The sequence below is a fragment of the Ursus arctos genome, unplaced genomic scaffold (assembly GCF_023065955.2).
Source record: "Ursus arctos isolate Adak ecotype North America unplaced genomic scaffold, UrsArc2.0 scaffold_8, whole genome shotgun sequence".
Lineage (NCBI taxonomy): Eukaryota > Metazoa > Chordata > Mammalia > Carnivora > Ursidae > Ursus > Ursus arctos.
Genome location: NW_026623100.1, coordinates 51177367 through 51194619, shown reverse-complemented (window position 1 = coordinate 51194619; position 17253 = coordinate 51177367). Strand labels below are relative to the sequence as shown.

General features: G+C 46.4%; 1 protein-coding gene across 2 annotated transcripts in view; it reads left to right on the top strand.

The window, feature by feature from the left end:
* Positions 1-3522: 3522 nt before the first annotated feature.
* ACOXL (acyl-CoA oxidase like) overlaps positions 3523-17253 on the top strand; it is a 330346-nt gene continuing 316615 nt past the window's right edge. For both annotated transcript variants that reach the window (XM_057309096.1, XM_057309097.1), the window contains exon 1: positions 3523-3720. In XM_057309096.1, the coding sequence (XP_057165079.1) occupies positions 3596-3720 (125 nt within the window). In that variant the 5' untranslated portion in view covers positions 3523-3595. The remainder of the gene's footprint in view (positions 3721-17253) is intronic.

The following is a 17253-nucleotide window of genomic DNA, read 5'->3' as shown; positions in this document are numbered from 1 at the left end:
GAAGGATTCTTTCTCAGAGTCTTTAGAAGGAACAGGGCACATTGCTGACACTTTGATTTCTGACCGCTTCTGGCTTCCATGACCATGAAAGAATAGATATCTGCTATTTTAAAGCACCCAGTTTGTGGTAATTTGTTGAGGCAACCCTGGAAAACTTAATACAGTGGGCATAGAGCTTAGTTAAGGCCAGGAGATCTCAGGGCAATTCTACCGGGTTATTGATTTGACAGCTTTCCCTGAACAATTCCTTCAAAGATTCACAGGTTCCTTGAAAGATTCCTTAGGGCTGATTGCAAGTACTGTTGATTCTCCCCACTCTGGGCACTTGGGAGGGTTACACTTTTCTGTCCCTTGGAGTAGGTGTGTCATGTGAACAGAGTGGTGCCTGTCACTTCTGGAGTAGCTTTTCAAGCGCGTGGGCCATTTGACCCACTCTCGTGCTCTAATGCTGTGCCTGTGAGGTTCCGATGGGGGTTGCTTGGTCTGATAGGCCCCAGAGTGAGAGCTGCCTTGCTAGGAACCCCCAAAATCCATCCAGAGGTCTTAACAGGGGTATAGGTCAAACTCTTGCCATAAGGGGCAAAAAGGTAGAGCCAGAGTTTCCTGCGTTTTAATTGGCCTTTGTTGCTCAAAACACTTGTGTTTTATCTTTTTTGATAGGACTTGGGGAGCAGTTGGTTCTTCTGACTCTGAAAGTCCCTGGATTTGTGGGCTCTCTATTCCTTTTCATCCCTACTCGCAAACTGCTCAGTTCTTTCTAAGTCCATCTCTTTCTTATTATAGTTTGTCAAACACAGCCAATAGCAGCCAGCGGCCAGAACTGACAGTGCTGAGCTTGTCTTGCCAGCATCTTCTCCCAGAGCGAAGAGTTCATTAGCTATGTTGTTTGTTGGGTGCCATTTTATCAAATGTTTGCCACTTCCTTTTTTTTTTTTTTTTTAAGATTTTATTTGAGAGAGTGAGCGAGAGCACATATGAGCGGGGAGAGGGGTAGAGGCATAAGCAGACTCCCCGCTGAGCAGGGAGCTAGACTTGGGGCTTGATCCCAGGACCCTGAGATCATGACCTGAGTCAAAGGCAGACGCTTAACTGACTGAGCCACCCAGGAGCCCCTGTTTGCCACTTCCTAACATGACCTCCCTTCTTTGGTTAACAGCATCCTCACCGACCCTCCCAATTCCTAAGCCAGTGCCTCCCCCCCTTTTTTTTTAATTTCAGTAGCGACATTCTTCCAGTAGCTTCTAGGATAGACTAGGTCATAGTTGGGTAACAAACAATGCTTCAGAAAATCTTGGTGGCTTATAACAACAAAGATTGTTTTTTCCTCGCTCAAGCTGCATGCACTTAGTCACATGTTTTTAGCTTAACGGTCTCTGAATCCAGACAAACCACACCCTGACTTGATGGAGAGACCACTGTGCATCCTCCATTGGCCTTGGACTTGGTTTTGTAACAGTATGGGAATTTGGTTGCCTCCTTTGAGGAGTGGAGTGTGTATTTTGCCTGTGGAAGAGAGAGGGGGACAAATATGTGGCTGGATATTGTAGCCACTAGTGGGCAACAAGGGCAGATTTGGTAGTCACTGGTGTTGCTCACAGATTATTTTGGGTGTTGGCTTTCTGGGCATGTCCAGAATGGTACTTTCCTTCTCCCGCAGAGTCAGGAGTGAACTGCATTGGCCAACGGATCGTGAGTGGAAGTTACGTGTGTCCTTTCCAGCTGGCAGCTTTAAGCACCTGTGCAGGCATACAATGGTGGCTGTGCTGTCTGCTGGGATCTGGAGTGAGGAAACATGGAACAGAACCCTCCTGTGGCCTGGGTGAGAAATAAACTCTTATCTTTATAAGGCCTAAGGTTTGGGGGTGGTTTGTGACCACAGCATGCCTGGAAGAGTTTTGGGGTTGTTTCTTACTACTATCCTATCCTGACTGTCCTTCTGCTTGGCACCATGTGTTGCTTAAAGTGCGGTATCCATTATGATTGAGACGAGACAAGTTTTAAAAAACAAAGATAAAGATAACACATTGAGAAAGGATAGAACAGAAGGATGGAAAGAAAACATGGTCTGTGGGTGGAGCTACTAGCCCTCAGCACTCTCCTACCTCCAGGCTTCTTGTTACAGGAGCGAACGCTGCCCCTACTCGTCACAGTTGGTGGGGTATTGTTACTTGTGGCTGCACAGACGGCATGGCAGACAGACTAAAGACCCGCCAAGATGTTCACGTCCTAATCCCCAGAACCTGTGCACTATCTCACATGGGAAAAGGGATGTCCTGGTGTGAATAAATTACTGGTTTTGAGATAAGATGATCCTGGATTATCTGGGTGGGCCCAATGTAATCACAAGAGTCCTTATAAGAGGGAGACCAGAAGGTCAAAATCAGAAGAAGGGAATGAGCAATAGAAGCAGAGATTGTCGTGATGCCCTTTGAAGATGGGAGAAGGAAGGGGCCAGGACCCAACAACTGCAGGTAGCTTCTAGAAGCTGGAAAAAATAAGAGTTCTTTTCCCCCCTGGAGCCTCCAGGAGTCCAGCTCTGCTAATACCTTGATTTTAGTCCTGTAAGATCCATGTTTGACTTCTTACCTCCAGAACTGTAAGAGGACACATTTGTGTTGTCTTCAGCCACTCAGTTTGTGGTAATTTGTCACATAGCCACAGGAAATGGATGGATGTGACCTCTACTTACCTAATGACAGCAGACAGAATCAATCCCAAGTGCTTCACCACACCTGCAGCTGTCACCTCCCTGGCAGCGTGGTCTTTGCAAGGGAAGAGCTAACATTTCCTTTGTACTTAAAAGTAGAATCAATAAAATACATGAGAGTTACCCAGAGGAAAGGAATGAACAATCGCCACTTAGGTTGTAACTCGTTTCCTACTGCCCACAACAAAAGGAGGGTCCTGGGAGATGAGTTTAGTGTTCATGTTCATTGCCTTGTTCTGTCTGCATCTCTCAGCTACTCTGCACTGCAGTGGCTGCGGGCCTGGGCCACCCCCAGACTACAGTCATATTAAAGTTCACTGTAATGCCCCGTTTGGGGGCAGCAGGGATTTGAGCTGAGCTGCAGCTGAGTTGGGGCCAGAGCTGGACCAGAACTTCTTGGATCTGGCGAGCCAGGTTAAGAGGCTGGCATGCAAGATCCGCGGAGTAAAATGTCTCCGCTCTGACTTCCCGTGCCCACAGCCACCTGACCAGCTCCCTCTCTACGGCTCTGATACTTGCTTCTTGTGCCCTCACAGACTGCAGGGACAACTGAGTAGAGGGCACGAGTGGTAGAAACTAAGGTCCCAGGGCAAGGCAGTAGACTGAGCATCCTGGGGAGGGCGAGAGGAGACCACCGTAGGAGCCCTGACTTCCTGGACAGCTTGTCCCCTGGGCCCAGGGAGCAGTGTCAGGGGATGGCCGGCTGGGGTGGGTGGGGATGGGGGAGGGGACAAGAAGATGGGGAGGGAGGAGACAGGCCCAGCGCCGGGCAGATAAGAGGGCGTGCGCTCCCGGGCCCCACGTGCGAACAGCTGGGAGGAGGGGCGGAGGGAAGCTGGGAAGCTGCTCCCTGGAGCCCGGTGGCCAAGCCAGAGGCCCTGCAGAGCGATGGAGCCACCTCCGGCTCCGGGGCTTGGGGACTCGTCCCTGCATCGCTACCTGGACGGCGAGTTCTGGAGCCTTAAGAACGAGCTCTGCTGCCTCCTGGGCGGCTGCCCGCTCTTCCGCCACAGGTATCGTGCAGCCGCCGGCCGCCTGGCCGTGTCCCCTTGGTCACCGCGCGCCCTTGGGGGCACCGCCCGGGGCGCTCCGGGCCAGGGCCAGGCAGATCCCCCTCCCCTGTGCAGATGATGGACGCTCCTCGCCAGAGGTGCGGGCACCGCACGCGCCGCGGACTTCAGGGACCGGCGGGGAGGGTGGCTTCCGCCTGCACAGCTCCCTCCTACTCGAAGAGTCGGGGTGAAGGGGTGGGCCGGCAGCGGCAGGCTTGGTGCTTTGCTGACACTCTTGGCTGGAAGGTTCGGCTCTGCTTCTAGACCTCAGTTGCTTGAGTGCCCGCCCATCGTGTCCCACCCCAGGTGGTGGGAGAAGGGGCAGAAAAATTGGGATGCGGTGGGCGTGGACGGCGCCCAGGGTCATCGGGCCGCAGTGTCCCGACCAGGTGCGCCTGACGAGGTGCACGGGAACCGGCAGGACAGTGTCGGCCCCGTGGTGCCTGCCTGGAGGAGGGGACATTTTCCTGACACAGGGGTGGACTGGCCCTGCAAAGGGCATATCTGGGCGTCTGGGGTGGGGCAGACTCCCAGGGGCCCCGAAGAGCACAGGTGTGCAGAGTGGGCAGCTGAATGGCAGCTGAGGTACTTTGGTTGTCAGGGGGGCTCAAGTCCACGAGGTCATTTGATGCCATGACGGCCCTGAGAAGCAAGCAGGGGGGCTGGTGCTTCTCAAGTTTATACATGGAGAGAAGGACTCAGTGATCAGCAGTCAGGACCAGAACTCAGCACGTGTGTCCCACTGTGGGCTCTTTCTCCTGTGCTCTGCTGGGCAGCTGACCCCTTCGCAGGCAGTCTGAAAAGCCCACTCTTAGAACCAGGCTCTGGAGGTTTAGCTTAAGGAAGCCCTTAATATAACACCAGTATGTTCCGAAGGAGGATTAGCTAGTTGGCCGTGCCCTGTCAGCCCACTTTTAGCTTATCCCTTAAGAATGAGCTGTGCTGAGGCGGAAGGAGATGCCTTGGTTTTGTTTTGTTTTGTTTTTGTTTTTTGCTGTCGTTATTTTTTTATAATAATTTTTTTATTATATTATGTTAGTCACCATACAGTACATCCCTAGTTGTTGATGTAAAGTTCCATGATTCATTACTTGCGTATAACACCCAGTGCACCATGCAATACGTGCCCTCCTTAATACCCATCACCAGCTTTGTTTTTGCAGAAGTCGAGATTTCTGCACTGGAAGGGGGTGGATTTAGGGAAGGTGAAAAATGAGATGTGTAAGTGGGTGCACGTGTCCTGGAGTGTCTTCCCCTCTTCTCTTTCCCTCTCTCTCATACATAGTTCTTTATGTCATGATTCTCAAAATATGGTCCAGGGGTACCCAAGACCGTTTAAGGAGATTCAAAGTTAAAAGCAGTTTTGTAATAATACTGAGATGTTATTGGCTTTTCATTCCCATTTACTCACAAAGTAAAGTGGTTTCCAGAGACTACATGAAGTCTAATATCCCAACAAATTAGGTGCAGAAGCAGATATAAGAATCCGGCTATCTTTTTTTTATTTTTTTGAGATTTTATTTATTTATTTGACAGAGAGAGAGAGCATGCACAAGCATGGGGAGTGGCAGGCAGAGGGAGAGGGAGAAGCAGGTTCTCTGCGGAGCAGGGAGCCAGATGCAGGGCAGGGAGCCAGATGCAGGGCTCGATCCCAGGACCCTGGGATCATGACCTGGACTGAAGGTAGAGGCTTAACCCTCTGAGCCATCCAGGTGCCCCAAGAATCCAGCTATCTTTGATTAATTCCTCCTATTAAAAGGTTTTGTAAAAATGCGAACAATGCAACTCTTATTACTAAATTTGGAGGAGGGGTTGGAAAATAGTTTTTTTCAGTAAAAACTTAATGAGTTTATTACTTTAAATAATTTAATATATATTCATATATTTTTTCTGTCATGCTTTCCTATATGGTAAATATCAATCAATATTTGGGAGCCTCAATAATTTTTTTGAGTTTATTTTTTTTCTAGAGAAGTTTTAGGTTTACAACAAAATTGAAAGAGAGGTACAGAGATTTTCCATATACTGCCTGCCACCACACAGGCATAGTCTCCCCCATTATCAACATCACCTACCAGAATGATACATTTTTTTTTTACCAAGATTGAATATCACGATCACCCCAAGTCCGTAGTTTACTTTAGGGCTCAGTCTTAGCATTGCACATTCTACGGATTTGGACAAATACAAAATGACATGCGTACCTCGTTATGGTGTATTATACAGAACATTTTCACTGCCCTAAAGACCCTCTGTGCTTTGCCTATTCATCTCTCCCACATTCCACCCCTGGCAACCACTGAACTTTTTACTCTGTAGTTTTGCCTTTTCCAGAACGTCATATGGCTGGAGTCATACATTATATAGCCTTTTCGGATTAGCTTCTTTCACTGAGTAACATGCGTTGAAGCTTCCTTCATGCCTTTTCATGGCCTGATAGCTCATTTCTTTGTAGTGCTGAATAACAGTTCATTGTCTGGATGAGCCACAGTTTATTTATACGTTCACCTACTGAAGGGCATCCTGGCTGCTTCCAAGTTTTGGAAGTTATGAATAAAGCTACTAGAAACATCTGTGTGCAGGTTTTTTGTGGAAGCCTTTGCAGTTCCTAAGAGTGCAAAGAGGTCCTTTTAATCAAACTTAGTTCTGCTACAGCCCTGTCTACACATCTTGACACATATCTGTTCCTGTATTCCTTGGTCTTCTCAGTGTAGTTCCTGGGCTGTCATCTCTTTGCCTTTAACAATCTAGGGAATTGCAATTTAAAATATGGAACAGAATATTTAAAATACGGAACAGAATTCTAATATTCTAACTGTTGACTTGGACCAAGTAGAAGGGTCTTCGTTGTGAATTGCACAACCTGCTTAGGGCTCGAGGGAAAGGCACACCAGCAGCTTGGAAAGTCAGCAGGGAGCTTATTTGCCTTATGGTCATCATCAAGTGATTCTACTTTCCTGAGCTGACACTTGCTCATCCACAGAATGGGGATAATATCTGTGCTGCGAGGTCGCTGTGCTGCTGAGATGAGGAACTGATGAATAGGAGTTCAGTGATGGATGCTGACTGCAGTGTGACACCAACCACCCTCCCCTCCAAAAAAAAAAAAATCACCAATAAATGAAAAGATAAAAATCCCCATTATCTTAACAAACACTTTTCCATTCTTTCCAGTTCCTGTTTATTGACTTCATTATTTCGGAGTTGTAATAAGAGCAGAGACTAAATTTCATATTGTTTTCCCAAGAGATTCAAGATTCTGATACCTATTTGAAAGGTCACATTGTACTATCAGATTTGATCTTATCATGTGTTAGAAGACAGTGATCCTGATTTCTTGACGTTTTAGCATTCTGCCAGAATAGAACGCTCCATAGGAGACCAGAAATAAACCCTCTCCATTCACTGATTCACTGGGGCAATGTTGTGTCTCCTGTGGCTAGTCCCTCACCCCAGGCCTTTGAAATTAAAGTGGGTTTTGGGGGGGTGAGACCACGAGGTGGGGCGAGTGCTGTGTGTGTACAGTGGGAAGTTTGTACAGGGTCAGGCACTTCCAGGACATAAGAGGCCACAAAACAGTTTTCTTCCAAAAGAACAGAGGTTGTGTAATTTCCTATGCACATACTGACTACCCTCCTCGGCACAGGGGTTCACCATGTATGCTCTGCCCCCCCCCCCCCGCCCTCCGCATTGTGTGAGCACAGCCCATGTTCCCCTCCTAAGGAATGGCTTGCCCTCTCTCCCAAAGTCTGGCTTGCCAGGCTGACTGCACTGTTCCACTCCGATAGACAGTCCCCCAGGCCCTGGGATTGCCCTGGTTGCTGAGGGCTATGGGACAGCATGCTGTTTGTTGCAACAGCAGGAGAATTTGGGGAGACTCGAGGTTCCTCACCGGGGTTTGTAGGGAATGTTTAAAAGCAACATCTGAAATGAGATAAGCTTTGAAAATGTTTTTGAGTTTGTTTCTTGGCAAACTGGAGCTCCTTCCTGAGGGCCAGGTCATTGAGGGTGTGTGCATATGTGTGGGTAGGGCACGCGTCCTCAGGAAGACAACCTACAAAGCCCCATTAGTCATGGCTGGTCTCCTAAGACCTTCCCCCCGCCCTTCTCCAAGGCTCCCCTCCCTGGTCTCTCTGTGCTGGCTCCCCTCACCCCTTCTTTCTCTCTACTCCCTTGGCTTCCCTTCCCTAGAACAATGCACATTTCTCCTCTTAACTATTGACAGTTTTTCCCCTAAGTCTTATTCATGCATGCAAGTATTCATGAAGATGTTCTCATTGTAAGAAACCAAATAATATAGAAAACTTCAAAGTTTCCTAAATCATCCCCTCCCCCAACTACTTTTTTCACTGTGGTAGAATACACATGCAATCACACTTACCACTTTAATAATTATTGAGTGTACAGCTCTGCCGCATTCAGTGCATTCACGTTGCTGTGCAACCACCACCACCATCTCCAGAACTTCTCCCAAATAGAAATTCTGTACCCATTAAACAAGAACCCCCCATTCCCCTTCTGTGCCAGCCCACAGCCACCACCGATTCTACTTTCTGTCTCTTGACTGTTCCCGGAAACTCCTCTAAGTGGAATCAGACAATACTTGTCCTTTTGCGTTTGGCCAATTTCACTTAGGGTAATGTTCTCAAGGTTCATCCATATCATAGTACATGTCAGAAGCTCCTCCCTTTTCAAGGCTGAATAATATTCCATTGCTCGGATATACTGCGTTTTTTCCATTCATCCATAGATGGACATGTGATCCCCCAACCGCTTTTCATACTTTAGTGTGTTGTAGGGTTTTTTTCCTCTTTCTTTTTCTGTTTTTCTATGAGTTTATGTGGACGTGAGCATTGCGTTTTTCTAGAAACAGGATCATGTTATTTGTTTTATTCTACAGCTTGCTCTTTTAAAATATAATTCTTATTTTCATTGGTGTGATGCATGAACATTCTTTTTTTTTTTAACTAAAACAGTTGACAATTTTATTTTCACATTTCACAATACAAATGAAAATTGCTTTTTTATTTATTTATTTTTTCCCTCCCACTACTCCCCTGCCAAAATTATTCTCTCTTTGATAGGAAGGGGGAGAAAGTCTTCCTTGTCCTCCTGTTAGAAAACACCCAGTCACAGCACCATGATCTCCTGGAGAAGTAGAACAAGTAATATAAAATGGGTATAAAGAGGTTCCTGTCTCTCCTTCTCTGTCTGGTTGAGTCATTCCTGGCCAAGCGGGCACCCTCATGGGGCAGGTGGGAGGTCTCACCACTGGGCACCCAGGCATCATTGGTACGTGGCCTCCCATAGGTGGCATCATTCCAGGAGCAGGTCCCATCACTGGCATCATCCCAGGGGATGATCATCCTTGGCATCATGGCAGGGCCCCCCCAGGAGGTGCTGGCATCGTACAGGTCAAGAAGGACCCAGAGACTGGGGGTGGGGGTGGGGGATCATTGCCTCTGCAGGAGGAGGAGCAGAGAGAGGAGTAGGAGGGGTTGTTCCTTGTCAAAATGCAATGGTTGTTTTGTCGGTCAGGCCCTGAGCCTGCTTCCATCCATTTCTGACAGTAGTCTTGCACATTCTTTGTGTTTCCTGCCACTGCAGCGTGTCTTTCTCACAGATGGAGAGCGACACCATCGTGAGCATTCTTGTTTAGAACTGGCGTTACATGACTTGCATCGTGACTTGATGTGGTCTCTTTTTCTTTCCGTGTGTGAGGCAGGTAATGAGCTCTATAATCTGGAAACTCATGTTCTTCCGTTACTTGCACTATTATCTGGAACTCCCTTTGTTCAGAGGTTGGACTTCCTGGTCTTGTCCTCGGATTTTCTTTCCTTTCTTCCATATTTTCCATCTCTATTTTTTTTTTTTTTTTTTGGTTTTGTTTTGTTTTGTTCTACTTCCTGGGCTGTTTTCTTTCCTTTGTCTTCCAACTCTTCCTGAGTTAAAAATAGCTACTGTCGTATTTTTATTTTTAAAAAAGTCCTTTAAGTTCTTTTTTCCTTTTTTTTTTTTTTTTTAATAGCACCTGTTGTTTTCGGGTTGCAAAATCTCTTAATTTTTGAGATGTTCCTTTCTGTTCTCTGCTTTGTCTCTGTTTCCTTTGGCTTCCTTTTTTTGATTTGTACTTTTGACCTCTGTCTTTTGTGTTGAAGGCTTTCCTTAAATGTCTAATCCACCTTGGGTATTTGCTTATAATAGGACAGTATAAGTAAAGTATAAGTATAAATAATAGTATAAGTAAATATTATATAGTATAATAAGTAAAATGCTGATTGTAAACAGGCAGGGTTGTTGGCTACAGGCTTTCCTGATCACTTTTGCCTTTTCAGTGGCAGATCAGTATTACTATTTTGTTTTTGGACAGAGTTAATTTCTCCAGAGATGACTCTTAGTTTCCTGAGGAATGGTGGGTGCAGAACGAAGGACAGACAAGTCATAACCCTGGCTGCCCGAAGTGACTTTAGGCTGATTAGAAAACGCTCCTCTCCTAAGACATTTGACTTCCATTAGCTGGAAAATGCTTGTTAACTCAGCTTTTGTTAACGCAAGTCATTTTATGGCCATCTGCTGGGAAGTTGTCAGAGCTCGCCATGATGTACAGGCCATCCCTGATGTTTGGTTATGCCCTGCGTGTTGGTAAGTAGGGCCTATGGCTGGGGTGTCTCCCCATGGTCCCCGTTTCTCAGTGTGGAGCCTGTCAGTTGCCCTTTCACATCCCCTCCTGACAGTGAACCCCCAGGCTTTGATGGGTTTAGGGAGGGGAACGGGAGCTGTTGGAGGTGCCTGGAGCCTCCAGTTCCCAAGCCTTCATGGAGTTCAGTTGCACCAGCTGGTTGGCTCCTTAGCCCTAGAAACTTACCATTCTCTGTTCTGCCAAGTCATCTACCGATGAACTTGCCTGTTCACTTTCCAGCTGCCAGTGTGTTACTGCTATCCCTTGTCTGCTGTCAGTTTCTCTCCAGGTCTTGATTGGCCCATATGGGTAGTCACTCAGATGAATATGCAGCTCGCACCAGCTTCAGGTATGGACATTGGAATTCAGGCTCCTGGGTGACGCTGTCAGGAATCCCAGGCTCTGCTCTCCTCATGTCCAGACAGACCCCATCCCTCTTGTGGCCTTCAGAGCTTTGGGCTCAGCAGCCAGGCTGGAAGAGAGGGACACTTTTTGGCTTCCAGCCTGGCCCAGGCCACCCTCACTGGCCAGCCAGTTGTTGCCATTGCCCTTCCTTGAAGGGGTCACTTGGGTGGGGTCATCCATGAGACCCACCTGGCTGGGGGAGGGAATGTGAGACTGCTGAAGAAAAGCTAGGGCGAGGGGGCCCAGGAAAGGGGAAATGGATGCCGGACAGATGAAAGTGCTAGGCACCCATAGCTGGCTTTTCCCTTAGTCTCTGGATGGTTGTAGGGAGTGAAGCATGTCATGGAAGAGTCCCTGGGAAGCCATGGGTCTGCCTTCAGTGGGAAGTTGGCTTTCATCTTCTTCGTTGCCATGATTTTGATCTGAAGATGGGCCGTCTCTTGGCTCTTCTGGGTAGGGACTTGCTGACTGATTGCAAAAGCAAATGTTATACACGCATGGGAGCAATGTCTGTGTAAAGAGATAAGAGATCGTGGACACTAATTTCTCACTGCTCCAGGAGGTGCTGTGGAAATTTCCCAGGAAGCCTGGGCCCATTTTCTAACTGAAGCTGTTCTTACTGTGTTGTGAGATCTCTGAACTCTGAGCTGCTCTTCAGAGTACCTTCCTGCCGTCGGGGGAGTAGCTCAACCATGGCAATGACCCTGAGACTGAGGGGTTAGCGGACTGTGGCTGCCCAGCACTTTGGTCTGTCCAGCCCCTGCCCCCTTCTCTCTCTGCAGAGCTGTTGAGATTCTCCTGCAGCTTCCTATTAGTGTGTATATATATATTATTATTTTTATTTGCCTTGTGTTGCACTGAGTTTCCATAGTATCTCTGGTCTTTTGATGTTCACCTCTCTCCATCCACTAACTTTACAACGTCAAAGTTGACAACATTTATACTCCATTCTCCCTCCATAAATAAAGCTTGGCCCATGGGTTTATTCCAGGAGCTGAGAATAGGTCTTACATGAATATGACTGTAGATAAGTGATGACATCTGAGCCAAGCAGTGGGCTCTGGTTACCTGTCTTCCTGTTCATTATGATGACTTTATGGACCATGGGCAAACCTCTGTGTTTGTTTTGATACTCCCTGTGGGCTCACTGAGGGCTGCAGACTTCCAGGCCCCCTGAGTGCTCTCCCCACCTCCCCCTGGCTGCCCTGGAGAGTATTGACTCAACCACTACTTGACCCTTCAGGAATCTCAAACCTTGATGTCCAGCTTGTAATTAGCCCCTGAGGGAATCTCATGTCCATCTTCCCAGTTCCCATTTACTTGTAAATAGGCAGGTAGATGAACAGGGGGCTTTCAAGGTCCAGCAGGGACCCTGGCTCCTGTGTATGTTGCTTGACCCATTGAGGGTGCTTCCTCCATAGTTGTTGAAAGGGTTGTTGTTGAAGATGAGGGATTTCCACTCTAGATCCCTGTAGAATGTGTGTACTAATGTTCCACCAAAAACATCCTTTGGGTGATCAACAGGAAACACATAAGCCAGACAAGCTAGCAGACTCCACCATTCCACGGGCAGAGCATGGCCTGAGGAGGGAGTCAAGGCATGGTTGTACCTGTAGACCACAGTTCTAGGCTTCACAATACACTTAGTTAAGTTGTACTGACACCCCTTTCTGTTTTCTCAGCTAACCTCTCTTGCGCTACTCCAGCCTCTTGCGCCCTAAAAAATAGCCCTCTTTGAGGTATCAAGTCTCATTGCTAAGCCAGCCGCTGTCCTGGAGCTTATCACCATGGTAGCCTGGACCTATCAGGAGCCGCCCTTTGGGCGGAGCAGAGGCAGCACCCTCAGGATCCTGGTGGGCCAGGAAGAGCCAGCATCAGTGTCTGCCACACATACCTCTACCTAGCAAAGAAGCCTGTCTGAGTTTGTAAAAGTTGGTCTTTTTGTCTTAGGAGATTGTATCTGTTCCTATCCTCTGCTCGTTTGGGCACATTTCTCCCTTTACTTCCTTCCTGCTCCCTTCCACCCTTCCTCCTTACATCCCTTCCCTGCTCCCTCCCTCCCGGGGACTTCCTCTCTCTGCCCACAGACACCCCACTTCTCAGCAGATTGTGCAGAGACACCAGGTTCTTGCCCCTCTGCCTTCTCACGGCCCCTGCAGCTCCTCCCGGACAGAACCAAGTCAAGGTAAATGCTAAACCGAAGGCTTTCCATTCCAGAAAACAACTGTGCCATCCCTTGGGAGGCAACAACAGCTCTGGCCACTGGAGGTCTAATGATAATGGGTGAAATTTTCTTGTGTCACACTGTTTGGGGACCCTCCTTCTGCCCCTATGTCTTCCAGGCTAGAATCTGAGCTCCTTGAGGGTAGGAACAGGCCTGACTTGTTTTGAATTCCTCGTGTTTAGCCTGGTGCAGGTGCTTAACGAAATCTGGGGAAGGAAGGCAGAAGGGAAGGTTGGAGAGTGAACATTTCTCAGCCCACAGTCACTGCTTGGCAAGCCCAGGACGCAGGGGTGTGGGTTGCAAGTGCCTCCTTTCAGGGATTCCCATCAGGTTTTCGTCTCTGGCTGGGAGGATTTTTTCTTCCCCTTCCTTCCTTCCTCTCTATCTTCATGCCTTCCTCAAGCTACTTTCCTAGACTTTGCCAATCAGCAAGTGTACTTCTCTGTGGTTGAGTGAACTTCACAGCTACAATTAAACCGCAGTGCTTAGAAAACCCTCCCTTCGCATTTTCTGTCACCCTTGTTGGTTCAGGGCCTGTAGCCTTTGACAGTTACCACAGGATGATTCAACGGTTTCTGTTTCCACTCAGGGTTGGGTCATTCAGGCTGTGTGGGGGCTCATGGGGGTGGGTGGAGGCTTTCGAGGTGGGAGGTCAGGTTGTGATGTAGCTGTGGTATTTACTAGAAGACTGAGGGTTTCTCTGCTCGCTGCCTCTGGGGACCTGTTCTTTACCACCGCCTTTCACTGGTGTGAATGCTTGGCAGTGGGTTGCACCTCACTTCTTAATGGAGATGGAGCATTTTGACTTTTGCCATTTTCAGCAAGAAGAGATTGATAGGGGGAGTTTATCCTGGGCCGAGCTGGAGTTGTCTCCCGAAGCACAATTATAAAAGGACCTGGACAAAGGAGCAGTTTACTGAAGCAGAGCCACGTTGGGAAACCAGAGTTGATTTTCAAGTTCTCGTCAGTCTTCATTCCAGAAACGTGGGTGCTGCCTAGAATCATGTGGTCGTCAGAGGCTGGGCACCAAGGATGTTTCTCGTCATAAGGGCATTCAGATTTGGTGTCTGAGGATGTGCTTTCCATGACACCAAAACTGGTTTTTGAAATAGATTTTGAAAAAAAAAAATACACGCAACCATTTTTTTTAAAGTGGTTTTTTATTTGTTGGGTTTTTAAAAGGTTTTCCAAAAAATGCACAAAGATCTATTTTGTTGTTGCTGTTGCCTTCTTTCTTGTCTCTTTTCAAAGTAGACTTTTAATTTTCGAGTAATTTTCAATTTCTAGAAAAATTGTGAAGCTAACACGGAGAGCTCCCATACACCCCTCAGCCAGTTTCCCCCTATTGCTCACAGCTTACATAACCAGAGCGTGTTTGTCAAAACTAGAAAGCAGCATTGGTTCATTGCTATTACCTAAACTCTAGACTTCATCTGAATTTTCTTACTTTTTCCACCAGTGTCCTGTTTCCATTTTAGGATCCCATCCAAGATGCCACACTGTGTTTTGTTATCATGTTTTTTGTTTTGTTTTGTTTTTAGTGTCCTCCGATTTGTGACCGTTCCACAGTCTTGCCATGTTTTTCCTCACCCCGCCACTTTTGAAAAGTATTGGTCATGTATTTTGTTGAATATCCTTCAGTTTGGTTTGTCTGATGTTTTTCTCGTGTCTAGCCCGAGGTTATGGGTTTTGGGAAAGACCATGAGGGCAAGTTTGCTTCTTGTCAATCGTAGCAGGGGGTGCAGACAATCAACATGGCTCCTCAGCGGCACTGTTAACCCCGATCACCTGGGCAGGGTAGCGTTGATCGCATTTCTTCCTTGTAAAATCACCTCTTCCCTCTGTAGGCAGGTCCCTAAGTGCAGCCGACACTCGGGATGGTAGTGGTGGTGTGGTAAGTGCCGCCTGCTAGAGGGGAGAGTGGCTACACAAATTATTTATTACAGGCAGTTCGTCTCTTTCCCCTCATGTATTTACTTATTTAAACCATTTATTTGTATCAGTATGCACTCATGTATATTTATTTTACGCTTTGCGTTGTAGCCCAGTTGTCCCTTCTTTATTTCGTTGTTCAGATTGTTCTAGCATTGGCGTTAGGGGGCTCTTACAGTTGGCTCCTGCATCCCTTTGACATGGCCCCACCCTTTTGGGATTTTTTTTTTTTTTGAAGGGCTTCTTTACTTTCCGATTCCACAAGATGCTCCAGGCTCCTCTTTCTTTTCCCTGCCCTGTCCTAGAATCAGCCATTTCTCCCTCAAGCCCGTGTTCCTTTTATTTGAGATTGGTTTCTAGAAACCAAGATCTGTGCTTCAGGTCTCATTTTTACATAAGGAAATGATGCCCTACCCTAATTCCCCTTCTGGTCATCTACTTTCTTCCAATATTTTAAATTAAAAAATTTTCAACATGCAGTGGAATTGACTTTAACATTGAGTTTCTTATACACACACTTAGATCCTACTATTAATGTGTTACTGTATTTTCTATATCACATATGTGCTCACTTATCCATCCCTTTATCTGCCATATTTCATTTTTTGATGCATTTCAAAGTTGCTGAAATAAATAAATAAATAAATAAATAAGTACACTTCCTCCCCCCAAAATAATTCAGTGTGTATATCATTGATAAGACTTCAATATGTGTTCAGACTTCCGGGTTTTTTTTTGTTGTTGTAATATGCAATGCAATGCAAAAATCTTGCATGCACACTCTCAGAGTTTTGACAAATGCAGACACCTGTGTAACTCAAACCCCTATCAAAATATAGGACATTGCCATCACCCCAGAAAAGTTCCCTCATGCCCTTTCCACTCAATCCCTGCTCTTCTTCTCCCAGAAGTAACCACTGTTCTGGGTTTTTTTTCCCTACTATGTTTTAATTTTGTCTGTTTCAGAATTTAATGTAAGTGGAATCATACAATATGTTCACTCAGCATATTTCTGGTGGTATGTTAATTCAATTTCATCCTCTACAGCCGTGAAAATGAATGCTCTCCAGCTACAGTAGCTACCAAAGATGAATCTTACTAGCCGTGTTGAGCAAAAGAAATGAGACACGAAAGAATACATAAGGTCTAATCCCAGTTCTTTAATATTCAAAAGCGGTCAAAAATAATTTATGGAGTTCCGAGTCAGGAGAGCAGCTAGCAGTGGGCAGGAGAGAGGGAGTAATGATGGACAGGGAGACTGAGGGGAGTGTTCTGTGTCCTGGTGACGTAATGTGATTCTCCTGGACTTGAGTGGGGATTGTACAGGTGTGTTTTCTGTGTGAGAATATGTTAAGCTACAATTTTATGACTCATGCCTTGTTCTTGGTGTCTTACATATTATTAAAGTGTTTAAAAATAAGACACTAGTTCATGCCTATCAGTTGTGTGTATGTGTGTCTGACAATACTGTGCGTATTAGTTATCTATTGATATGTAACAAATTACTTGAAAACTTAGCATCATAAACAGTAATGTGTATTATCTCACCCAGTTTGTGTGGGTCAGGAATTTCAGAGCATCTTAGCAGGATGGCTCTGGGTCCGTCATGAGGTTGCAGATAGGATATTGGCCAGGTCCGAAGTCATATAAAGGCTTGACTGGGGCTGGAAAATTCAGTCTCTCAAGATGGTCCACCCACATGGCTGTTGGCAGGAGGCCTCAGTTTCTCCCCGTGTAGACCTCTCTATAAAGCCGCTTGGGTGTCCTCATATCATGGCAGCTGGCTTCCTAGAGAGCAAATGATTCACCCGTACATTCCTTTTTATTGCTAAGCAGTCTTCCATTCTATACTAACACAGTTTATTTCTCTGTTCTCTTTGTGATGGATACTTAGGCCGTTTCTAGTTTGGGAACAAAGTTGATACAAACCTTCTTCTACAAGAATTTTGTGAGTATTTGGTTTCTCTTGGGTGAATATCTAGGAGTATAATTGTGAAGTCAGAGAGTTAGGTATATGTTTAATTTTATGAGAAATTGACTGACAGACCTTTTCCCAAAAATGACTGTATCATTATATGTTTTCACAACAAATATGGGAGTTTCAGTTGTTCCACATCCTTGTTAACATCTTATTTTGCTATTATTATTATTAGGCATTCAGGCGGGTGGATGATGGTATCTCACTATGGTTTTAATTTCCATTTCCATGGTGACCAGTGTCACTGAGCACTATCTTGTGTGCTTATTGGCCATT